The 27,371-nt window shown below is 38.0% G+C and overlaps 1 protein-coding gene across 2 annotated transcripts in view; it reads left to right on the forward strand.

Moving 5' to 3' along the window:
• Window positions 1-27,371, forward strand: part of LOC149819856 (pyruvate kinase isozyme G, chloroplastic-like) — a 52,673-nt gene that overhangs the window by 18,863 nt on the left and 6,439 nt on the right. For both annotated transcript variants that reach the window (XM_089983824.1, XM_089983825.1), the window contains exons 5-7: window positions 136-246; window positions 365-453; window positions 981-1,043. In XM_089983824.1, the coding sequence (XP_089839950.1) occupies window positions 136-246; window positions 365-453; window positions 981-1,043 (263 nt within the window). The remainder of the gene's footprint in view (window positions 1-135; window positions 247-364; window positions 454-980; window positions 1,044-27,371) is intronic.

Here is a 27,371-nt window from a genome sequence, read left to right on the forward strand (position 1 = left end):
AGTGCATAAATTTGTGTAGCAGAAGTACCTCTATCATTTATTTTCACCTCCATTCATATTGTTTTTGTTAATGGTAGATTCTACATGCATAGATTTTTGGCTGACATATGCTAATCAGTGCCTTGATTTCTACAGAAAAGGATTGGGAAGATATTAAGTTTGGTGTGGAAAATCAAGTTGACTTTTATGCTGTTTCATTTGTCAAAGATGCACAGGTGGTCCATGAATTGAAGGATTATCTCAGAAGTAATTATTCTAAATAATCTCTTTACTGATGCTTCACATTGAAGTACTCAGCTACATATGATCTGTTACATTATTCTGCGTGGGTGTTTTATTGTCTGATTTTGTGTTATCTTTTCAGGAAATTCTGCTGATATACATGTGATTGTAAAGATAGAAAGTGCAGACTCTGTACCCAATCTGCATTCTATTATTTCTGCATCAGATGGAGTAATATAATTGAACCTGTGCCTGTGTTGAGTTATTTTTATGTCTAGTATTCTATTCAATTATGCATTTGGAGCACACACAAATGGTGCTTATATACAGCCATTAACCTTCATAAGAAATAAAAAGTCTGAACTATTCATGAATCATGATATCTTTGACTCCTTATTTGCTGAGATTTCATTATTTAGTATACACTTCAGATTGCATCTCTTGGATGTATATGTTGGACCATATTGTTGTTGATATAGCCTTTTAAGCTTACGCTGATATCAATGTTAATTCCTTTCTCAACTATTATATCATTTCATGATGGTTCTGTGTCTCCTGTGTCCTGCTCGTTGAAAAATTTTCATATGTCACTTCTATTTGGCTCCATGTGAGAAAGGGTCATTTACCGTTTCTGACTGACAATGCTCCATGTGATTGACTATTCAACTAAAAATGCTGACTTACAAGCCTATCATCTTATATTACAACTTTATTGAATAAATACATTGTTTAATGTTCTTTATCTGAATACTATGTAGGCAATGGTGGCTAGGGGAGACCTTGGAGCTGAACTCCCTATTGAGGAAGTTCCTCTACTTCAAGTAAGCTTTTGTTTTTGGTTTCTATTTGTACTGTGGTATCTGAAGTGGGCATGGACTGTCTTTTATTTTTCAATTCCTAGTTCTTTCAAGTGATAAATTAATTAACAGAGTTTGCTGTTGCAATGAAAGAACAAAAAATACAAATAGATGCCTCTTATGGGCTTACAAGTGAAAGAATGTATCCACCGACGTTGGGTTGATGCTAAGGAGAGAGAGAGAGAGAGAGAGAGAGAGAGAGAGAGAGAGAGAGAGAGAGAGGCTGCAGCAACGAGTGGTACGATCCTCAACACTCAGGATCGCTATATGTTATATTTATATTGAAAGCAGGTTGGGTCTGGATATTACATTATGTTATATTAGATCCAGACCCAATACAAACAATACAATGACTTTGAGATAAATACATGGGTTTCGGGTCTAGACCCAAACCCGTAATGGATACAATGATCTAGTTAGTCTTGATATCCTCCCTCAAGTTGTGCATGGTCATGTACCATGGACAACTTGCTCTTCAAGAACCAAAATTGTATGCTGGTAAGACCTTTAGTGAACAAATCCGCCACTTGATCAGCCGTCCGAATATAAGCAGGTTCAACTTCCCTGTCTTTTACTTTTTGCCGAATAAAATGTTGATCAATCTCTATATGCTTTGTGCGGCTGTGATGAATGGGATTGAAGGAAATCTGGATGGCACTCTAATTATCAATAAAAACACAATAGCCAGACACTGACCTTCTGTCATTTGAATCTCCAGCCCAATCAACATCTTCATACACAATTAGTCTATGTTGCTCTCCTTTAGTCTTAGATTGATGATAAACTAAGCCATCCCCAAGAGTTCCCTTTAAGTACTGAAGAATTCTCTTGACAACATTCATATGTTTTGTGCGTGGATCATGCATGAATTGCGAGACTTGATTCACTGCGTACACAATATCTGGTCTAGTGAAAGTGAGATATTGAAGCATACCCACGATCTGGGATCTCCATATGCCTCCCCATCTAGAGCACTGAGCTTATGATTCAATACACTAGGAGTGGACAGAGGTTTACAGTTCTTCGTACCTGCCTTATCTAGTAAATCCAAGGTATATTTGTGTTGAGTTAATGAAAGATATCTATCTTGCTGGTCTACTTCAACTCCCAAGAAATAACACAGAACCCCCAATTCTTTCATCTTAAACTTTCGACTCAAGAGAGCCTTTGTCGCTTCTTTATGTTTATCAGAATTCCCAGTGATAATAATATCATCTACATATATGAGGAGTAAAGTACTGACCTGACGATCTCGAAAAATGGATAAGGAATGATCGAGGTAAGATCGAATGAATCCATGTTGTTGAACTTCGACAGAGAAGCTATCGAACCAAGAACGAGAGGCTTGCTTTAGTCCATAGATGATTCTTCGTAATTTACAAACATGAGTGTTGGGGCTGCGTTCTCCATAACCAGGGGGCTGCTCCATATACACTTCTTCTTTCTGCCATGCAAAAATGCATTTTTGACATCAAGCTGACTGAGAGTCCAACTATACTGAACCGACAAAGATAAAATTAATCGAATTGTTCCCATCTTGACCACAGGGCTAAAGGTCTCATCATAGTCTTGCCCGTATTCCTGAGTAAAGCCTTTGGCTACAAGTATCGCCTTGTAGCGTTCAATGGATCTATCAGGTTTATATTTGATCTTATAGACCCATTTAGAACCTACAACATTTTTGTCTGAGGGTCTAGGGACAATCTCCCAAGTTCCACATTCATGTAAAGCTTCCATCTCCTCGTTCTTGGACTCAATCTACTTGATTGACATTTATGCATTCGAGAAACAGACGGGTTCATCATGCTTTTCAATCTGAGAAACAAATAATTGCAGATATGTAGAGAAGTTGTTATAACTGACCGATCTCTCAATAGGATGGCGAATTCTTCCAGTTCGTCTGGGCTGCACATCAATTGGCCAGGTCATTATTCTTGTTTCGTCATACATAGACGATTCCTTGAAATTTTGCGGCATCTGAAGTAGACATGCTAGGAACCTGCACATTTCTCAATTCTTCCTTATAAGGTTCAATGCCGGTCTCACTCGGTTCAACAGATGACGTGTGACGCGGGGAAGCATCATACATCTCTATCTGGTTAAGCAACTCAGTGGCAAGCCACGATTGATACCACTCAATGGCCTCGTTGTGTCCATCTACACTTCTTGAGTCCTGAACAATGGTTTCATCAAACACAACATTTTGTGAGACTCTGATGCGGTGAGTGATAGGGTCATAACTTCGATACCCTTTGTATTGGTCAGCATATCCCATAAACTTGCACACACATGCCTTGTCCTGAAACTTATTTCGTTGAGAGCTATCAATATGGACGTAACATATAAAACCAAACACTCACAATTCATTATAATCGGGTTGAATCCCGAAAAGAACAAAATAAGGGGATTGGTTCTCTTGCAATGTCATGGGTAGACGATTTATGATATACACAGTTGAGTGGAAGGCCTCAGTCCACAAACTCACGGGAACGTGAGTGTCATGCAACATACTCAATGCACTTTCCACAATATCCGATGTTTTCTTTCCGCCATACCATTTTGTTGTGGTGTATGTGGGCAAGATATACGACGACTTATTTCATTATCTTGGAGAAATTCAGTAAATTCCTTTGATAGATACTCACCTCCATCACATTGGAAATGCTGAATCTTAGACGAGAATTAGTTACAGACTGAAGCGAAAAATGAACGAAAGAGTTTGAACACTTCAGATTTATGTTTCATAAAATAAATCCAAGTATATCTGGAGTAGTTATTAATAAAGGTTACGTAATAACAACTACCAGATAAAGAAGATTGTGGGGCAGGACCCCAAACTTCAGAATACACAATTTCAAAAGGTACTGAAGCTCTTTGATTTGTTGAATTAAAAGGAAGAACACGACTCTTGCATAGTTGACAACTGGAACAAAGTGAAGTATCAAACTCAACACTCGGACTAGACCATTGAATTTTCTCTTGTTCTGTGGATTGTACCAACAGTTAACTTTGATGTGCCCCCTTTTGTTGCATTGAAAACATGTCGGTATGTTTTTGGAGCTCTGATTCCCTGGGAAAGAATTAGGTGACACGTTGGGCGTGGGCAACAATCCTCGTCCTCCTTGACTATTCCTTCCCTGTCCACGTTCACCTCGAAAGCCTCCACGTCCTCGTCTTGTCATCATCCTTGTAACCAATACATCATGGTGGCTGGAGTGCATCTCTTTTCCTCGAATGGTAACTTCATACTGTAATAACTTCACGCGAAGATCCTCAAAACTTAGTAAAGGATGACATAGGAGGGATGTGACCAACATATGATAATTAAATCCAAGACCATTTAGTGCCCGTTGAACTTTTTCTTTGTCAGGAATTTCACAACTCACCATGGCTAGTTGATCAGTGATGGTCTTGACTTTGTTCATGTACTCTATAACTGATAAGTTTTCCTTCTTTAAGAGTTGAAATTCTTTCTTCAAATGTAGAATTCTAGCCTCTGAAATCTGTGAATAGGTTTGCGCCAACCTCTGCCATAGCTCCATAGCGGAGCATTCATCGGGAATGCCCACTAATATCTCTTGAGAAAGAGTAGAGGTAATATATGCCACAACCGCCTGATCCTTTCTCCTCCGTACTGTGAATTCTGGATTACGAACCAATTTGTTGGAAACCTCCCCTTTATCATCTCTCTCCTCTTGTAAAACAAACTTTGGTGGTGTAGGGTCCGATCCATCAAGATATCCAGAGAGATCCAAACTCCTAATAAAAGGCAATATTTGTCTCTTCCAAGTTAAGTAATTCGAGTTGGTGAGTTTCTCGGAAATAAGTTGACCAAGGAAGCTAGATGGAAGAGAAGGAGAATCCATGAAAGGATTAAGGATAAATGGAATTGAAGAGAAGAACGAGAAATATATCAGCAAGACAGTCCCACAAGTTAGAGAAACAATCAGAGTTTACGCCCCCTTTTTTTTTTAAATACGGGTCACTGTTTCTCTAATACCTTTAGTGGACTGCACGATTTCTACTAGTCAGAATCTCGATAGATCTATCGCAGACTCCAAAAATGTAATGTCAGGTCTGATGAAAATTGGGTATACGAGTTTGAAAATCAAGAAGTTTTGTAAGATGACTATTCACTTCAGAACCGATGTTAATGCGAGATAGAGTTTGCACCAATCAGATCTGATGCACCAATCAGATTTGGAATCAACGATGAAGGTGGGTAAAAAAGATTTTTTTTTGCAATAGGAAGATAAGAGAAACAGATCTGGAACAAAATCAGATTTGAAAACCCAAAGATTGAATTGAAATAAAGAATCGATAAGAAGAGAAGCAGATCCAAAAAAAAAAAAATCAGATGGAAGAATCGAAATTAAAAATCAGTTTTGAAGGAAGGAGTGTTGATGGAGGAAACAGAGAGAGAGAGAGACGATAGAGAAAACAAAAGATTTTTTTTTTGTGGTTTTACTAACCTGAAACAGAGGACGAATCTCTCGAGACACTTTCTGGAATCGGATTCACGCCCTTGAACTGAAGTCAGATGCGATCACGCTCTGATACCATGAAAGAATGTATCCATCGACGTTGGGTTGATGCTAAGGAGGGAGAAGACGCCGGAGAGAGAGAGAGAGAGAGAGAGAGAGAGAGAGAGAGAGAGAGAGAGAGAGAGAGAGAGAGAGAGAGAGAGAGAGAGAGAGAGAGAGAGAGGCTGCAGCAACAAGTGGTACGATCCTCAACACTCAGGATGGTGCTCTATATGTTATATTTATATTGAAATCAGGTTGGGTCTGGATATTACATTATGTTATATTAGATCCAGACCCAATACAAACAGTACAATGACTTTGAGATAAATACATGGGTTTCGGGAAATCAGTTTTGAAGGAAGGAGTGTTGATGGAGGAAATAGAGAGAGAAAGACGATAGAGAAAACAAAAGATTTTTTTTGTGGTTTTACTAACCTGGAACAGAGGACGAATCTCTCGAGACACTTTCTGGAATCGGATTCACGCCCTTGAACTGAAGTTTACCATGAAAGAATGTATCCACCGACGTTGGGTTAATGCTAAGGAGGGAGAAGACGCCTGAGAGAGAGAGAGAGAGGGCGAGGCTGCAGCAACGAGTGGTACGATCCTTAACACTCAGGATCGTGCTCTATATATGTTATATTTATATTGAAAACAGGTTGGGTCTGGATATTACATTATGTTATATTAGATCCAGACCCAGTACAAACAATACAATGACTTTGAGATAAATACATGGGTTTTGGGTCCAGACCCAAACCCGTAATGGGTATAATTATAACAAGAATACAAGAACACAATGGCCACTTATGGGTCAATACAAAACTCATACACATAAGCCAATTATGGGCTTGAATCACAAGTAAAAATAATGAATATTATTGAGAGATTGGGTGCTTGAGAAAGCAATACCCATCTAAGGGGAAGCACCCCTATATATACATAAATGAGAGCCAATATAGCTGTTGGGATCTCCCAAGAGCTATATTTGAGCAATGACAATATTGCTCATTACAAAAACAGGAATTTGTTAAAATATATGTAATATATATATATATATATCTATATATATATATAAATATATTTATCATACACTACCCGATAAGGGGTAGTTCTGTAAACTCGCCCAATAGGGGCATTGTAGACTTTTTCTTTTTCTTTTTCTGTTTTTTTCTTATTTCTTTTTTGTTCTTTTTTGTACCTTTTGTGCATTAAATGCACAACCATTGGGGGCCCCAACAAAGAGTCGTTGGGACTCCCAATGGTCCCTCTCTCTTTCTTTTCTCTAACTCTCCCTCACTCCTCTCTTGCCTATAAATAAGTGGGGTCTCCCCTTTTGTAAGAGTGGCTTCTTCAAGCCTCTTAGTGCCTTTATAAGATTTTATGCTTTCTAGCCATTATTGGCTTTTGTGTATGTCCTCTTTTGGACTTGTTCTTTGATTTCTATGTGTGAATGTCCATTGTAGGACATACATTTCTTTTTCGCATATTTCATTACATGGTATCAGAGCCTTGGTTGTGCTCTTGATTCATATAGCTAGTTGTCTAGTTATACCTCTCTCTTGGTTTGTCCTCCATTCTTGATTATATGATGGAAGGAGAACAAAAGATTGATCTCTCCTTCAAGCTCAATGGTGCTAACTACATGATGTGGGCCGCCGCCATGGAGAACAACCTCAAAGGTAAAAAGCTTTGGGGATATGTTATGGGCACCATTAGGGAACCTCAACTTCAACTTACGAAAATAGATGGTGATCAAGAAAAAGCTCTAGAAGGAAATGCTCGCATGAAGGCTATTGAAGATCACCAATCCAAGGTAGAAGATTGGGAAAGTAAGCATGCAAAAATTCTTGCATGGTTCATGAACAACGTGGAGCTAAAGATTTGCGCCAACATTGCTAAATTCCGCCTAGCCAATGAAGCATGGTTCTTTATGAAAGGTATGTATACCCAAAAAGACCTTGCTCGTCAATTATTTATCCAAGAAAAAATCCGTACCATTAAGCAAGGTGAAATGAGTGTAAGAGATTACTATAGCACTCTTGGACCTTTATGGGATGCGCTATCTCTTCTTGAACCCAAATGGGTATCTAGTGAAGATGTGGAAATGCGAAGAGAACAAATGGAAAAAGAACATTTTTTCCAATTTTTACATGGGCTTAGGCCTGAATATGAACAAGTTAGGTCCTCCCTTCTTCATAGATCTAAACCGCTTCCATTGGAAGATGCCATAGCCGAAATATGCCAAGAAGAAACGCGTCTTGGCATGATTAAAGGAGGAGATGAAGTTCTTCCCGTGTCTAAACCCGGCAATCATATGAAAGCTTATAAGCCTCCACACTTTGGGAGGCAAAATAACTATAATGGCAATTATAGGAAAGCCATTTGCCATCATTGTCAAGAACCGGGTCATATAAGACCTAATTGTCCAAAGATAAATGAACCTCCAAAAGGTAAAGTTGCTATTATTGAAGAAATCTCACAAAAGGAGGAGCCAATGAAAGGGAAAGAGTCCTTTTCCTTTGCTCAACTATCCGAAGCACTTCAAATTCTACTCAAATCGCCGTCAACTTCGGGAGCCCCCATTGCCTCTTCTTCTCCTCTAGGTACGCCTTCTAGGATTCTTGATTCTGGAGCATCTTTTCATATGACCCCTATTGAAAATGGACTATCCAATGTATGTAGCAACTCCAAAAATTCTTTTGTTTCCACCGCCGATGGTACCTCTTTACAAGTTGAAAGTTTTGGAACCTTAGACTTTTCAAAAGATTTTTTTGTGCCAAACGTAAGAGTAGTACCTCAACTTAATTTAAATCTTTTATCTCTCTCTCAAATATGTGATCATGAATGTGAAATCTCCTTCTCAACCAAGGATTGCTCTATACAGGATCTCCAGTCCGGGAAGCGGATTGGGCAAGGCCATAGGAGGGGAGATCTCTACTACATGAACAATTTGAAACTTCCCACTAACTCATTTTGTAATCATGTCCAAGATAAAAATATTGAAACTTGGCATCAAAGACTTGGACATCCAAGCTTCTAAAAAATGTACTCCTTTCCTTTTGGAAAGAAATTTTGTAATGAGAAACATTTTGTTTGCAAGAGTTGTATTTTTGGAAAAATGAAATCCACCCCTTTTCCAAAGAGAACATTTGTGTCCAAAAGACCCTTTGAATTAGTCCATTCGGATGTTTGGGGTCCTTCTCCGGTCATATCAAAAGGAGGATACTCATATTATGTTACTTTCATTGATGATTTCACTCGATATGTGTGGATCTATTTTCTCAATCTAAAATCCGAAGTTTTTAATTTCTTTAAAAAATTTCATATGATTGTCAAAAATCAATTTTCAAGTAATATCTCCATTCTTCATTCCGATTCCGGTGGAGAATATCTATCAAATGAATTTCAAGAATACTTGGAAACCAATGGCATTTGTCATCAAAGGTCATGTCCTAGGACTCCCCAACAAAACGGTCTAGCCGAAAGAAAGCATAGACACATTTTGGAAACCACTAGGACTCTTCTCATTTCCAAAGAAATTCCAAAGTGCTATTGGGCCGAAGCCGCCTTAACTTTCACTTATTTGATAAATAGAATGATATCCTCATCCCTACAAAATATATCTCCATATGAAAAACTCTTTGAAAGAACACCCGATTTTAATAGATTAAGAATTTTTGGGTATAAGTGTTTTGTTCTTACACATAAAAGAGATAAGTTATCTCCAAAAGCTATCGAATGTGTGTTCTTAGGATACAGAGAAAATAAAAAAGGTTTTAGGTGCTTCGATCCCCAAAGCAACAAACTATATATATCCAAAGATGTTACCTTTTTAGAAAATGAGAACGGCTTTGAGAAAAATAAAGATATTGATGAAAGCGAATATGCTTTCTTATTTGATCTTCTCTCTCAAGAAGATGTAACTCCTCACGAAGAGGAAGTTCCTAATGATTTAGAGGATACTCCTCTTAGTGATGTTGAAAATAGAAGTAATAATTTTGAGAATAGGTCAATTCAAACCTATGCTAGGCGTGGTCAAGAAGCTCCCATAAGTGCCTTCGAAAAATATTCTCAAGATTCCAACATAGAAGAAACCTCTTTAAGGAGATCTAGTTGAATCTCCAATCCTCCTAATAGGTTTGTTTCCTATGAGTCCCTAACACCTAAATATAGGGCATGCCTAATTGCATTACACTCTTATCATGAACCATCACACTATAATGAAGCCAAAAACATTCCTCAATGGGTTGAAGCCATGAAACTAGAACTTAGTGCCCTTGAAAAGGCTAAAACTTGGGAAATAACTTCATTACTCACTGGAAAGAAGTCTATTGGATGTAGATGGGTCTTCAAAATTAAAACTAAAAGTGATGGGTCATTAGAACGTTATAAAGCTAGGTTGGTAGCCAAAGAATATGCTCAAGAGTACGGAATAGACTATGAAGAAACCTTCGCTTCTGTAGCTAGAATGACTAGTGTTAGGACTCTTATTGCGGTTCCATTCGTTAAAAAATGGCCTATCTATCAATTGGATGTTAAGAACGCATTTCTTAATGACGAACTAAGTGAAGAGGTCTATATGGATCCTCCACTAGGAGTATCTATTGGTGAAAATAAAATTCTTAAACTAAAAAAGACACTATATGGGTTAAAACAAGCTCCAAAGGCTTGGCATGACAAATTCAGCAATGTAATGACTAGCTTAAATTTTCGTTCATGTTATACTGACACTGCGTTGTTTGTGAAAAGTGCAGGGTCCTCTGTAGTTATTCTACTACTATATGTTGATGATATGATCATCACTGGAAGTGATGAGTAAGGAATCCATGATATTAAGAAAATTTTAAAAGAAAATTTTGACATGTCTGACCTTGGTTTCTTAAGATATTTTCTAGGTATTGAAGTTGCGTATTCTCCGCGAGGGTATATTCTCTCTCAGATGAAACTTGCTGCTGACATTTGTTCCAAGTCTGGAATTTCGGATGATAAGAAGACAAAACCCCCTGAGGTTATCAATGTAAAGCTAAGGTTGGAAGATAGGACACTTCTCAAGAATCCTACTCCCTACCGTCAACTCGTTGGGTCTCTGACATACTTATCCATCACTCGGCCAGACATATCTCATGCAGTTCACTCCGTCAGTCAGTTTCAACATGCACCTACAATTGTGCACATGAGTGCAGTCTTAAGGATTGTCAGATATATTAAAAACACCATAACTAAGAGAGTTTTTCTTTCCTCTTCATCATCTCTTGATTTAATTGCTTATACAGATGCTGATTGGGGAGGAAATCCCAATGATAGAGTCTCAACCACTGGTTTTTGTGTTTTCTTAGGTGACTCTATGATTTCTTGGAGATGCAAGAAGCAGCATAAAGTGTCATTATCCTCAACAGAAGCGGAATATCGTGCAATGACCACTACAACCATGGAGCTTGTGTGGCTTAGAAGTCTCATCTGTGATATGGGCATCGTCATCTCAATTCCTTCGAAGATGTGTTGCGATAACAAGAGTGCTATCTATATTGCAAACAACCACACCTTCCATGAGCGTACTAAACACATTGAGATGGATTGCCACTATGTTCGAGATGAATACCTAAAAGGAACCATAGCACTGCCCTACGTCACATCCGAGTACCAGTTGGCAGACTTCTTCATCAAAGCTCTTGCTGCTCCTCGTTTCATGTTTCTTCTCAACAAGCTTTCGGTTGTATCCCCGTAAAGCTTGAGGGAGGGTGTTAAAATATATGTAATCTATATATTTATATTTATATATATATATATATGTATATATATATATATATATATATATTTATCATACACTACCCGATAAGGGGTAGTTCTGTAAACTCGCCCAATAGGGGCATTGTAGACTTTTTCCTTTTCTTTTTTTTTCCTTTTTCTTTTTCTGTTTTTTTCTTATTTCTTTTTTGTTCTTTTTTGTACCTTTTGTGCATTAAATGCACAGCCATTGGGGGCCCCAACAAAGAGTTGTTGGGCCCCCAACGGTCACAATTGTGACCGTTGGGAGCCCAACGACTCCTTGTTGGTACTCCCAATGGTCCCTCTCTCTTTCTTTTCTCTAATTCTCCCTCACTCCTCTCTTGCCTATAAATAAGTGGGGTCTCCCCCTTTGTAAGAGTGGCTTCTTCAAGCCTCTTAGTGCCTTTATAAGATTTTATGCTTTCTAGCCATTATTGGCTTTTGTGTATGTCCTCTTTTGGACTTGTTCTTTGATTTCTATGTGTGAATGTCCATTATAGGACATACATTTCTTTTCCGCATATTTCGTTACAAAATTTACAAAACAGAAAAAAATAAATGAAACAAAAAATATACAAAGACACTAGTTCTCCTAGTGGGCAAAACCTATATGGTGAAAAGATTGAAATATTCCTATTGGGTATTACCTATTACAATGATATATATATATATATATATATATATATTCAACTTAACACTACTCCTCAAACTTACGATGTGATCACCCAAAGTTTGTGTGAAACTGGTGGAAGATGAAAGCGCTTTTGTGAAGAAGTCAGCTAGCTGAAATTTCGATGCTACATAGGGCAAGATAATAGTTTTCTTGAGATATTCTTCATGAACATAGTGGCAATCCATTTCGATGTGCTTGGTACGTTCATGAAATGTATGATTGTCGGTTATGTAGATGGCGCTCTTGTTGTCATAGTACAACCTTGAAGGTGATTGCAGATGCATCCCCATGTCCTCCGTTAATCTTCTCAACCACACGATTTCAGATGTTGTGGTGGTCATGGCGTGATATTCAGTTTTCGTTGAAGATAGAGACATCTTTTGTTGTTTCTTACATTTTTATGGCACCAATGAATTTTAAATTGTACATATATTTGTGTAAAACTGAATCTTTGCTTGGAAGAAGATGATGGAGAGGAGAAGAAGTTGTTGCAATACCCCAAAACGTCAACAACAGGGACATCTGGGTTCTTTTCCTTATGCTAAAGAAACTTTCTAATTTACATGAACATTTACAGTATTGCCCTATATTAACAACAATCTAATATACAAGGAAAGGGGCAAAACTGAAAAATACAATACAACGCTCATAATAAAACATGATAAACAGAAAATAACTTCAGCATAGACCAAATCTGGATCCAGATCGTGAATCCAGGTAAGGATGTCATATTTCAACAACCTTCCTCAAGTTGTTGAGTCAAATTTAAACCCTCAATCCGTTATCTTTTAAAATCTGATTGCTGGATCATTTCCTTTTTTTTCTTTATCCAATCCTTTTTCTTAGTGTCTTTTCTCTTTTCATTCAAACCCAATCTCCTTCCAAAATCGCATTGTTTTTTTTTCCGCTGTCACGTCCTAACAGCCATTAGCAGACCTCTGTCACGTCACCTGCTGACATCATCCTCTGTCAGCAGCAGCCTTCTACTTTTTTCTTTTTCCTTCCCTTTTATTATGGCAAATCCTCTCAGTTCATTCTTCCCAAGTCAACTCGTTCCCAACAAATTGAATGGGAACAACTTCGTGACTTGGAGGAAGCAAATCATGCTTTTTCTCAATAGTCATGGGTTGCTAGGACCATGGTTGCCAGTCGAGGGGAAGCGCGGCACTTTAAAAAATTTAGGAAGCGGGAAGCGTGGGACTACTTAGATGCAAGTCACGAACCGTCTTGGAAGCGAACCGGAAGCGACCTAGGAAGCGAGGGGGAAGCGAAAAAAGAAGAAAAATAAAATAAAATAAAAAATAAAATGGAAAAAAGAGGGAAGCGTGCTTCCCAAAAAAAGGGGACGCTTCCCCACGGGTTTTGAAAGCGCGACATTTCGCACTTCCAAAGCGCGTATCAGGGAAGCACGCTTCCCCTACTATAGGGGCGCTTCCTGTAACTCTGGCTAGGATACCTCTACATTTTTGCTGTTATGCTCCCGAAATATATGACCAAAGCCCAGTCCGACAATTAAGATGGGAATCCCTCCTTAATGAAAAAGAATCCAAATTTTTTGCCATGGCACAAAAATGATCAAGCGGTCTTCGCCTACATCATTTCTACACTTTCCCGAGAAGTGATTCTTCACAGTCCCACAAGCGTCTCTGCACAAGTACTATGGGATACTCTGCATCACCGGTTTGAACAAATATTGACTCCCAAGATCTATCATTTGAAGTCAGAATTTGGTGCGCTTCAAAGAGGTAGTTTACATGTTATGGAATTTCTTGACAAGGTCAAAATCATTGCAAATCAGTTAGCATCCATTGGCAGCCCCATTCCTGATGAGGATATATGTGCTCAGACCTTGCGAGGCCTTGGATCTGAGTACATGTTTATTGCCATATACATGGGACAAACTCCCAGGCCCAACTTTGAGAAGATGTAAACCATGCTTCTTGAGTTTGAATCTGTTTTCGACATCTCTTCCAAGCAAGAAGAACAACCGGTTCAGCATGAAGTCATGGATGCTGCCAGAATAATTATAGAGCAGGCAATTAAGGACGTGGAGGCGGTAGTTGCGGCCGAGGTCGCGGATATAACCACGGATGTGGAGGAGGACCGAGCCTTCTACCTTCTCCTAATGCGACTTGAAAATCGAATCTCATATGTTAGATGTGTGGTAAAAAGGGGCACACATGCTCAGATTGTTTCTTTCGGTATGTGCCCACTTTTAAACCTCCTAGCTCTATCCTGCTTGCTTTTGTCCCTTCATGCCACCTGTTGGTAATGTTGTCATTGGAACCGGGCCAAGTGTTTCAAATGCCTCTCAGTTCTCCCCAGCATATTCAGCATCTGTTGTTGCTCCCTCTCAGGATATGGATGCACTGAGCATGGCTTTTAGCCAAGTTGGCCTATCCAACACAGGGCCATCCAACATGTATCGTTCCCCTCTTGGAAGCAACACCTAACAAGTGCTAGTTCGAGTAACCCTGCATGGGCGTCCTCTTCTTAACTACAAGGTTGTCTCAAAATGCATAGCTTGTTGACTTTGGGGCAACCCATCATGTCACCGGCAATTCAGGTAAGCTCTCCTGCTTAATACCATAATGACAAAGGACATATAGTCACTGGAGATGGCAAACACCATCCCATCACACATATAAGAACCACCACTATTTCTACTTCTGGTTTTCTAAAACTTCCAAATACTTGTTCCAAATATTCGTAGAAATCTCATTTCAGTTTCTCAACTTGTTGATCAATTAGGCGCTTATGTTGTTTTCTTTCTGTTTCTATGAAGGACCTTCTCACGAAGGTGCCTCCTTGGAGGAAAAAGAAGTGGAGGTCTCTATGTGATCAACAAAGCTTGTAATCAAGCAGATTCACCATTATTAGTGTTTGATATTCATCGTGTCAATCAAGATGCCGAGTTATGGCATCGTCGTCTTGGTCATTGTAATTCTGGTTTTATTCAAACTTTATGTAATAATGGCTTGATCCCATTGTGACGTTCAACCTCTAAAGTGTCATCATTATGCTCAATCTGTCGTTTATTTAAAAATCATAAGCTTTCATTTCATCCATCTAATAAATGAGCTTCTTATCTTTTTGAGTTGATACACTCTGATGTTTGGGGACCTTCCCCCATTATGTCTATGTCAAAATCTTGTTACTACGTTCTTTTCGTTGATGACTTCACTAAATATGTGTGGATCTTCTTTTTGAAAGGAAAAGATCAAGTTCTTGGTACCTTTCAAGCCTTTTAATCTTATGTTGAGACACAGTTTGATCGTAAGATCATTCGGTTCCGTAGAGATAGTGGTGGCGAATATGTCCCTTGATTTTACAACCTTTTTGCATGATAATGGTATAAAGTGTGAAGTCTCTTGCCCAAGAACACTTCACCCGAATTGGGTGTCTGAGAGGAAACACATACATATCATTGAGACGACTTTAGCCATGATGCATGAATCCAACATTTGGCATGATTTGTGAACAAAATCCTTTTACGTAAGAGTATATTGCATAAACCGAATGCCACTGAACAATTTAGCCCCAAAATTTCAAACTTGCGAACCTTTCAGAAAACAGGCAAGAGACTAAAAGAAAATCTCTTTCCTTTCAGAGTTTGTTTATATAATCAACGTAAGATAATTCTTTTGTTGAATTTAGAAAGGCAAGCTGACAACTTTGGGCACGTTAACTAAAAGAACCAAAACTCACTGAGTATGTTACTTGCAAAACACTTGGAAAAGCCACTTTCATTTAAATAAGTTCCCAAATAGTACAAAATTCGGATATCTCAAGGAAAATCTGTGACAAAACCCAAAAACGTCCAGGACGCGAGCTAAGAGCAGGAAAAAGAAATCTTGAAGCCATCTTGCAATTGTGCCATCGCCCGTGGTGTACCTAATCATCACCTGTACCCATAGAATGGGTTAGTTTCGCAAAAAACTAGTAGGTGCACAAGAGATACTACAGGAAACTGAATTAAGAGCATTTAATTCAGCATGCTAAGCAGTTTAAAGCAGATCAACAGTTCAAAGCAGGTAAGCAGTTCAAAGAAGGTAAGCAGTTCAAAACTCGATTGAACAAAACGTATGTGTGATTAAACTTTTGTCTTCGCAAGAGTTTATACAGAACCATAAAAAGGGTTTAGCAGAAGGCTATAAGAATGTTATCTTCTACTTGATTTGACGCGGATAAAGAGACACAATGAGATATTGCTCTAGATTGTTTTCGTTTCTTGAACGAGGTCTCTGTATTTAATCATTATCAGGTCATCGTTTGTCGCTCTCACTATTTTTGACAAACTCTTTGTCCTGAACAACCTTAATTTATTCTCATCTCTCAAGATCTTACGTGACCAACTGTCACCTGTTATGACTCACTTAAGGCGTCATACTTTCTCAGAAAAACCCACCCTTTCATATAAGGTCCAAAACATCATTTAAAATCAACAAAGATCTGATTCTCACATCTGGGTTCAACATATAATCATGCTAAAACAGAAAGCCAAATCTATAGATTCATAACTGGCTATTTCAATCAATCTCAGAAGATCATCACAGCTCACCATAACTTTTTATGGTAATCAAAATTCACAAGTTTCACGTCGGATCGTCTGGTCTGAGAAATGTACGACCTCACAAGGAATTATCGCCCTAGATGGTATACCTGGTCTTGGACAATACACTTCCTATTTCACTGTCTTTTCAACTACCTGCTCTTGGATAGTGTAATTCCTTAAAGAGATTCTACCGCTCTAGCCGATTACCAGATCTTGATCATATATACCCTCACAAAGAATCCTTTGGGAACTCGGTCTTCAACAAATGTCATATTCAATAAAAATTATTGTGATACACGCATCAACACAAATGACCACTCTCAGAGTCGATAGCCACTATTATAATTAACAAGATCAACGTCGGATCACCTGGTCTGAAAAATGTACAACCTCACAAGGAATTACCGCCCTAGATGGTATACCTGGTCTTGGACCATACACTTCTTCACAAGAGTTTGCCGTCTTTGCGGCTACCCGCTCTTGGATAGTGTACATCCTCACAGAGATCTACCACTCTAGCCGGGTCACCTAATTTTGATCATACACACCCTCACAGATAATCCTTCAGAGATCAGGTCAACAATAGATACTATACTCAGTGATACATGCATCAATACAATCGACTACTCTGAACAATTGACCTTTCTTGGGGTCAGTAGCCACCAATATGGGCACAAGCATGTATACCAACAATATGCATCGTATCATTTCACATGGTAAATCAAATCACAACATCACACATTCCTCCAATAAGGTTCCATGAACATTTATCGCATGCTTTCAACATTTCTTATCACGTGGCATTTCAATCACATCATACAAAAGCATATTACACCACACCACATCATTGCCACAAGGAACATTGCATTCCTCAAATAGGGTCTCAAAGCATGCGAAATCAAAGCATGAGTTCTATATATATATGAGAACACACACATAATATATTATGAATCAACTAAACTTCAACATACGTAACTCTTATGTAGTTTAATAAATTCACATAGGATTCAAGTTATATGTGCAAATATTCAAATCATTGCATCATCATATGCATTCACAATTCTTATCTCAAAGCACATCGCATTCGACCTTTCTAGCGTGTAACTCACACACATATCTTCAAGACATTTTAATCAAATATTCATGATACTTATCAATCATGTTATATAAGTATGATATATTTACACAAACAATCATAATGCAATCTTCTGCAATACAACTATGTAGGCGTGATGTATCATTCAAAAACTAACCGTTTGTAGTCGTGAGGTGTCATTCACCTAAATGGTCTAACTAATCATTTGTCGGCGTGATATGTCATCCACCTAACAAGTCAGAACTAATCATTTATAGGCGTGACATGTCATTTACCTGCATAAGTATCATAATCATAAGAATCTCGGAGACACCAAAGTCATACGTAATTTCATCGACAAGCTTTTACTTGACAAAAAATACGTATCCAAAACACACAAAAGTCTTATGACCCATCAACCAGTGTGACTAGACTTATGTTTCGATATTACTGGTCTGCGGGTACGCGCAGACGAATCGTAGAAACAACTGAGACTAGTTCGGGCGTTTGTTATTCTATATATCTTCAATAACCCGAATAGCTAGTTGAGTCTGCTCTTAAGGGGACGACTTTCAGCCGAGAGATGATTCTCCAAACGCAGTTACTTGGCAACAAATGCATTCAACTTCTGAAGAAGTCCATGGGATCTACCACATAGGATAATGTCTGGTAGTCCCTTCCCCTAACTTCAATGACTGGGGAGGCCGGATCTTTGCCCGTGGGGTGGTTGTTAACAACCTGTTCATTAGAGTTTTTGTACCGATTCATCATCTTCCTTTACAGAAACCAAAGGGCGAATGGGTGCGTTAGGCGTTGCATAACTAACGACCCATTCTACATGCTATGGTCTTTCAGCCACTCGAGCATCTTGCTTGTGAAGGCGATCACATTTTTATGTGTTTACAACATTGTGCATTTAGCACTGTTCGAGGTCGTACGACCGTCTCATCCGATCATCGCAGTACTAGCGTGCAGTGCACGACTACAAATACTCTAGGATAAAAGGGATATAGTTCCTCAATAGGAACCCCAACAGAAGTGTTTCGCAAAGATGTAATGTTTCTCAAACTTTACTTTTAACATTCTTTAACTTTTGAAATAGCCCACAGCTTGTGCCAACATTTGGCATGCGATTTTCTAGAATCTCATCCGCTATCGTGGTATCTACATGCCTTGCATAACTCGATACTGGTCTCGATAAATGGGATACGGGTTTCTCTACAGAACCTTCGCTAAGAAGTTCGCTCAAGCCCCAATTCGGGGTTACCCGAGATATGTCGAATAGACGGACAGAACCAGCCAATCATATCCTTCCAAATACTTCGATTTGGGCAGTCTTTGATGCTTTTGCGCAATTCTTTAAATTCTCAAGTCTACTTTGCAGGACTGCTCACTCGAAAAGCTAGGATCCTTGCTAGGGATCTCTCTCCTTAGACGAGGATGTATCGTTAAGCCCCCGACTCAACTCTAATCGCAAGAGGGAGAGCGATAAATGCTCCTTGTATCCTCCATGAGGATGCCTTTATAGAACATGCAATGAGCGAAAACTAGAGCGTCATCTGCAATGACAAGGCAGTAACGAAACATTTGCAAGGACAAGGATTGCGAAACCGTGTCCTTGAGTTAAATGCATACTCGTATATATATATATTTAATTATTCTTTTTAGTTAATTGAACTCAATTCAATTGTCCAAGTCCTCCGTGCAATCTTCCTCTACCTTGGGGAGTTGCGTGATTGCTGACGTCTGTGGGTGTAAGCGATTGACGGCTCGGGATGCGGGGCGTGAGCGAGATCCGTCGTACGATCTGCAAAAGCGAGACGTCAATATGCTATCTCAATGAGAAAGCTAGATAGGACAGGGGCGTTGCTGCTGTTCTGACGTGAAAGAAGCAGAGGCAAGGGCATCGTGCCCCTGCGATTTGTTGAACGCAAAAAATGGGGAGGCATGGGGGCTGCACCCCTTCCTAAGTACTAAATTCACCCCAAAGGCACAACTATGTCAATTCATTAGTTATAGTTATGATGATGGATACCTTGGGTAAAGATGTTATAACCCCACCACCCAAAAAATCTTGATATCCAGGCATGTCACTTTTCATGAAGGGGATTATGGCTCTTCTAATAACCATGATGTTCAACATCTCACTTTCTCTTTTTGGCGAGGTACTATTACTTCATCCACAATGCCTTCTACATTGCTGGAACAAGAAATTGTTTTTGAAGAATCTCCTCCACCAGGGCACCAAATATCAACCAGCCAATCTGGTTTCAAATTCTTCCCACGTGTCTGTGCTCGGCGAAGACATTCACTTGATCATTCTACACCTACTGATCCGCCTGTCCATCAATCCTTGTCTTACCCCTCACAGCTCGTTCCTTCAGATCCCCCAGCTACTCGCACATCCATCTGGACTCGCCATCCGCCTGATTGATGGGTCAGTTATGAATCATTCTTTGCTGAATTTCAAGTCTTCGCAGCAAATGTCTTAGTCGAAAAAGAGCCTCAATCTTTTCGAGAAGTTGCCTCCAACTAACGTTGGGTCAATGCCATAAATTAAGAGATTGATGCCCTCCATGAGTGTGACACATGGGATGTTGTTCCTAGACCATTCAATAAAAATGTAGTTGGAACTCGCTGGGTATATAAAGTCAAATTTAAAGCAGATGGATGCATTAAACGATATAAGACGAGATTAGTTGCCAAAGGCTACACTCAGGAACATGGTCTAGATTTTAATGTGACATTCAACCCTGTGGTTTGTATGGGCACTATTCGGCTTGTTCTCTCTTTAGCGGTCTTGCATGATTGGGAGCTCACTCAGATGGATGTTAAGAACATCTTTTTCCATGGCGAACTTCATGAAGATTTTTATATGGAACATCCTCCAGGTTATGTTGAAGCGGACCCTAAGACTACAGTGTTAAAACTCAAAAAGTCTTTATATGGTCTTAAACAGGCTTCTCTGTTACGATTCAAAACCTTTAGTAAGGCTCTTTGTTCTTTTGGTTTTCATTGGAGTCACTGTGATTATTCTTTCTTCATACAACATGCACAACATCATATTACTATCGTCCTTGTTTATCTGGATGATATCATCATCATAGGCAACAACCATGCCCCTCATTCAACACCTCAAGAGTATGCTTCATTCTCGGTTCCATATGAAGGATCTAGATGATTTATAGTATTTTCTTGGCATTGAAGTAGACAAAACCCTTGCTCATTTTGCTCTTACTCAACATAAGTATGTGGTTGATATTTTACACCATTTTGGCATGGCAGGCTGTAAGCCTATGCCAAGTTCCATTGGCATCACTACCAAATTAACTGTGGGACATTTCGAGACTGTCTTGGCTGATTCTAAACCATTCAGGAGTATTGTGGGTGCTTTACAATACCTCACATTCACCATACCAGATCTAGTTTTTGTTCAAATCTCTCAGTTTATGCACATACCCACACTCTTTCATATGGATGCAGCCAAAAGGATTTTGCGCTACATTAAGGGCACTCTTACCGATGGTTTGGTATACAAGAAGCAACCAGGTGACTCCTTATCCCTCACCATCATGGCTTATTTGGATGTAGACTGGGTAGGAGATCCGGCTACTCGACGTTTCGTGACAGGTTATGGCATTTTCCTTGGTCCACATCTCTTCTCTTAGTCTAGTCGTAAGCAGCGTACGGTTGCGAGATCAAGTACTAAAGCTGAATATCGTGCTATGGCATCCATTACCGCAGAGGTTTTACGGATTTGGCTTCTTCTCACTGCTCTTCATCAACTGATTCATCATTCTCTCTTGTTCTGTGATAACCAAAGTGCAATTGCCATTGCTACCAATCCAGTTCAACACAACAAAATGAAACTTGTTGAACTAGATCAATACTTTGTTCAAGAGAAGGTTGAAAGTAAAGAAATTTGCCCTCTTCATCAAGGGAGAGGATCAAATTGCCAATCTTTTCACCAAGCCTCTATCCTTAGCTCACCATTGGGAACTTAAACGCAAATTATTTATGATTGTTTCTCACCCATGTATAGTTTGAGGGGGGATGTTAGGAATACATGTAATTTAAGCCTCTTATTTGTAAATTGTAACATTGTAATTTTATATCTTGCCAAAGGGAAAATATGTAATTTCTCACATCATCCAATATAAATACATGGGTGTCCCAAACGAAATCAATATGATTTTTTGTATCTTTTCTCTCATCTTCTTCTTCTTTGTTGTCTTGTCTTGTTTGGGATTCAACTAAAGCACATATACCAAGGTTAATCTTCACAAAGGCTAGTAAAAAGAGAAAATATTTTCTCCTTTCTATATGGCCTTAGACCTGGATTTGAGCAAGTACAGTCATCTCTTCTCCATGGAACTTCCACTCCTTCTATAAGTGAGGCTCTTGCCCAAGTGTGCCAAGCAAAAACTAGAATTGGGATGCACAAAACTAGTGATGAGTTCATTGTCATAAGAGCCGAGAACTATTTAAAAACCTACAAACCTTCTTTCTTTAAGAGAAAATACAATGGAGGATGTAGAAAGACCATTTGTCACTTTTGTAATGAACTGGGGCACATAAGACCAGATTGTCCAAAACTCAAAAGAAAGGCGACGACGATGAGTGAAGAACCTCCAAAACGTAAAGAAACAGGAAAAGGAAGAAACTTCAATGATTTGACTATCACTCAAATTGTAGAGGTCGTTTCACAAATTCTAAAAGTCACTCCTACATCCAGTGTCACTGTATCTTCCTCTTCTCTTTCGGGTAAGACCTCTGTTTTTGGAAAAGCTTGTAAGAAAAAAGACTATATATGTAATGATTGTATACTTAGAAAAATGAAAATGTTATCTTTTGGTTCTAGAACCTCTTTATCTAATGAAAATTTTGAATTGATGCATTTAGATGTGTAGGGTCCGACTCCTGTTATGTCAAAAGGTGGATTCTCATGTTATGCTACATTTATAGATGATTTTATTTGACATACTTGGATTTACTTCGTTAGATTCAAATCCAAAGTGTTTTTATGATTTAAAAATTTTCATAATCTTGTAAAAAATTAATTTAAAACAAATATTAAGATCTGCCATGATTTACGGAGAGAATTTCTTTCAAATGAATTTCAATCTTATCTAAAAACCATGGTATTTTACACCAAGAATCATGTCCTAGTACTCAAAAAAATTGAATTGCCGAGAGAAAACATTGTCATGTTGTTGAAACTACTAGGACTTTACTTATTTCAAAAGAATTTCCAAAAAGGTTTTGGGCTGAAGCCACTCTCACTGCGGTGTATTTAATAAATCTTTTGAAATCTTAGAAAACAAGTATCCAATTGAAAAGCTTTTTAAAACTATTCCTGATTTGAAAAGGTTAAGGATTTTTTTTATGTAAATACTTTGTGCTTCTTGAAAAACATGATAAACTCTCTCCCAAAGCTATTGAACGTGTATTTTTTGGATATGCCGATAACCAAAAAGGCTATCGATGTTTAAAAAATGATAAACTTTATGTGTATAATAATGTTACTTTTCTTGAAAAAAAAGGATTTGATCTTGAAAAACCTAAGGAAGAATCCGATTTTGTTTTTTGCTTGACTTATTACCTAAGTCAAATGTTGGGATTGATGATTGTGAAAATAATGGTAATGAAGTTAGTGATAATACTGAACCAAGAGATGAATCGAGCGATAGAGGAGAACCTACTCATGATTTTATGCATTACTCTAGACATGATAATGAGGCACATCCATGTTCACTTGAAAAATATAGTCAAAATATAGTCAACCGCTTGAAATAGAGGAACCTAGTCTTAGAAGATCAAAATGAATATCTAGAACCCCAGGTAGGTTTGTTTCGTATGAATCCTTTTCTCCCAATTATAGGGCATGTCTTCTAGCTATTCATTCATATCATGAGTCATCCAACTATAGAGAAACTAAATACATCAAAGATGTAATGAACAATGCGAAAATACAAATTACAAAATAACTCTTAGAAGAGTTTAACAAAGAGCCAAGAATCACATGCACACAATGTGCACAATACACAAACCCACTAAGGGGGAAATGCCAAAAAGGCAAATGGAATATTATTAAGAAGCAAAGGAATGAGAAAAAGATACTTTACAAGAGGGGAGAGCCCCTCAATTTATAAAGGAAAGAAAAGCACTCAAGAGGGGGCCATTGGGGCTCCCATTGTAGTCGTTGGAGAGCCCCAATGGTCATATTAATGATCGTTGGGGACCCCAACGACTAGAATGGTGGGGGCCCCTAATTGTCCCAATTACAATAAAAAAAATAAAAAGAAAAAAGAATACAAAAAAGAAAAAGAGAAAAACCTAAGAAAAAATAAAAGGTATAATGAAATTATCAAAATACCCCTATCAGGTATTTTGATATAAATACATAAATAAGAATATATATTAACAAAAGAATGGGTTGAGACTATAAACTTAGAATTAAATACATTACATAAGGCAAATACTTGAAAATCCAACATCTTCCCAAGGGCATGAGGACAATAGGATGTAGGTGGGTTTTTAAGATCAAAACAAAGAGTGATGGATCCTTAGAAAGATACAAAGCTAGGTTGATTGTAAAATGGTATTACAGGAATATGGTATAGATTATAAAGAGACTTTTGCCCTAGTAGCTCGTATGACCATCGTTAGGACTCTAGTTGCTGTTGCATCCATTAGAAATTGACCTATATATCAATTAGATGTTAAAAATGCTTTTTTGAATGGAAATTTAAATGAAGCCTATATGAATCTTCTTTCTGGTCTAAATATTGAAAAGGGCATGACTCTCTGCCTTCGTAAAGCTTTATATGAGCTTAAACAATGCCCTAAAGCACGATATGATTGGTTAAGTAGGATTGTTGTATTTTGAATTTAAATCATGTTATACTGATACTGCTCTTTTTATAAGATCTACAGGTTCTACGATTGTCATTTTGCTCTTACATGTTGATGATATGATCATCACTGGAACTGATAAGAATTGAAGAAATTAAAATTATGCTTAAGAAAAGTTTTGATATGGTTGACCTTAGTTTCTTGAGATATTTCTTAGGTATTAAAGTAGCCTATTCGCTAAGAGGATATATCTTGTCTTAGATAAAGTTTGCAGTCGATATTATTGTACGCTCGAAGATCACAAACGAGAAATCTGCTACTACTGAAGTGATTAATGTCAAAATGAGAGCTGAAGATGAGTCTTATTGGATGATCCAACTCCTTATAAGCAACTTATTGAATCACTAATGTATGTGCCTATACTAGACCGGATATTGCACATGCAATGTATATTGCAAGTCAATTTCAGCATGCACCTACTACAATTCACATAAGTGTTGTGTTATAATAATTTGATACATTAAAAACACTATATCTAAAGGGCTATTCTTATCCTCTTATTATTAAATCTAATTGCATATATTGATTCTGCCTTGGAATGAGATCCTAATAACCGACACTCAAATATGGGTTTTTGTATTCTTAGGTGATTCCTTATGGGAGTTGATGTCTTGAAACCATATATATAGCCAACAATCATGCATTCCATGAACGAACGTAGCACATTGAAATGGATCGTCACTACGTTCGAGAAGAACACTTGAAGGGGACGATTGATTTACCATATGTACCGTTCAAATTTCAGATTGCGGACTTTTTCACCAAGGCTCTTCCTCTACCACGATTTCTTTTTTTTGCCAAACTTTCAGTGATCTCACTATAAGTTTGAGGGGGAGTGTTAATATATATATATATATATATATATATATATATCATAGGCTTTTTTGGTCATTTCACATCATGTAATAGGGACAACCTATTAGGGGATGTATGGACTTTTTAGGGTCCTTATTTTCTATATTTTTCTTTTTGACTGTTACAGTCTATGAATGTTGGAGCAGTCCAACTAGCTGTTGGACTGTTCCCAACAGTCATATTGACTGTTAATGCCTATTGGACTGTTTCCATCAGTTAAAGTCAATGCGATTTTGGATCTGTCCAACTAGCTGTTTGATTGTTCCCAACTGTCATATTTATGACCGTACTGCCTCCCTTTTTTCTCTCCTCTTTGGCTCTATAAATAGAGCTCTCTTGTATGAATATATGATTTTCTAAGCATTATTGCGGTTCAATACATTTTATATTTTTACATTGTGTTTTCTTTGTAACTTGTGCTTGGTGATTATCTCATTTATTGAGATTGTGATTGGCCCATTAGTAACCTTATTGTAATTGTGTTTTCTTGTAGCCCTTAGTGGCATTCTATTGTATTTTTATTGTTTCATTTCAATTATTAGGTACTCCAATAAGCAGCACCTCCTATGACAAAGTGGATATAATATAGGCAACCAATGCCTAATCTCGCTTGATCCATGAAATAAAATCTGGATTTTTGACATGAACAAAAGAAATCACAATCCCTGAGTCATCCTTCTCCTCTTTGAGAATATACTCTAGTGGAAGGACGATGGACCCATCAAGGTGTCCAGAGAGATCTTGACTCCTAATGAAATGAGTTATTTGCTTCTTCCAAGTTAGGAAATTAGAATTATGTTTTATTTTTCAGTGACTAATTGGGGTAAAAAGGTAAATGATAGGGTAACTGTGTGTTTGGATCCATGTGTGAGAGAAAATAAGAACAGTAGAGAATGGAAAAAAATGACTAGAGAGAATTCAGACTATCACGTCAAAAAAAAAGATGCTGATCTTTTTTTTTAAGTCGAAATATCACAATAAGCACATAGCAGAAATGATTTGATGAGAAACTTAATGTTTCTAACAAAAAATAATAATTTGTAAACCTTTAAAGTAGGTGATGTGATATATGAAACTCAAAAGAATCTGCAAATCTAAGTATGCAGATTATACAAATCTGGTTATGCTGAGTTTTGGATCCAAACAAGGTGCAAAGAATAGCAAGTTGCTGGAATCTTTTATAGGATCAAGAAAAGAAGAAAGAAACTAAGATTGATGTCAAAACATGAGCTCAGAAGATCGATTTCAGATAGGATTTATATCAGCAATCAAAACAGATTGGGAATATTTATAACGAGATTTTTTTTAAAGAAAAGAAGAGAGAATAAGGAGAAGGGTTGTGACATAAAGGAAATTTAGTGGAGAAACTTGGAGAGGCAAACAAAAAAAGAAAGCCCAAGATCTCTTAAGGCGTACCTTAATAGACGCGATCAGACATGCTCCTGCCTTGATACCATAATAGAATAGGTGTCACTAGATGATCTAGAGCACAAGCAAAGAAGAAGAGAAGATGTTGAGGATGGGGCTGCTGCTCCTATTCCACAATTGCCAATGAGAGAACACAATAAGAAAAAGAATAACAAAGAGTCTTACCACACAATAAGGAGTCTCAACACAACAAAAAGCAAGATGTCACGTCAGGTTGGGCCTCATGCCAGGTATATTGGATCTGGGTTCATACCCAGACCCAATAACATTATCTCTTAATAGTAGAGGTCTTCTCTATGGCCTTCCCCAATCTGCATCCCGGACTGGAGATCTTGCACCAAACATTAGTCCGATGAAAAGAAGATTCTGCAATCATGATCCGACAATTTGAGAAACTGAAAGAAAATTTAAATTGAGTTTTGAGACGAAATCTATTTTTTAGTATAGAAAAAATTGAAGAATTTTTAAAGTCACCAAACCTTTTTATACCAAGAGA

The sequence above is a fragment of the Nuphar pumila genome, chromosome 12 (genome assembly GCF_984573655.1).
Source record: "Nuphar pumila chromosome 12, dmNupPumi1.hap1.1, whole genome shotgun sequence".
NCBI lineage: Eukaryota > Viridiplantae > Streptophyta > Magnoliopsida > Nymphaeales > Nymphaeaceae > Nuphar > Nuphar pumila.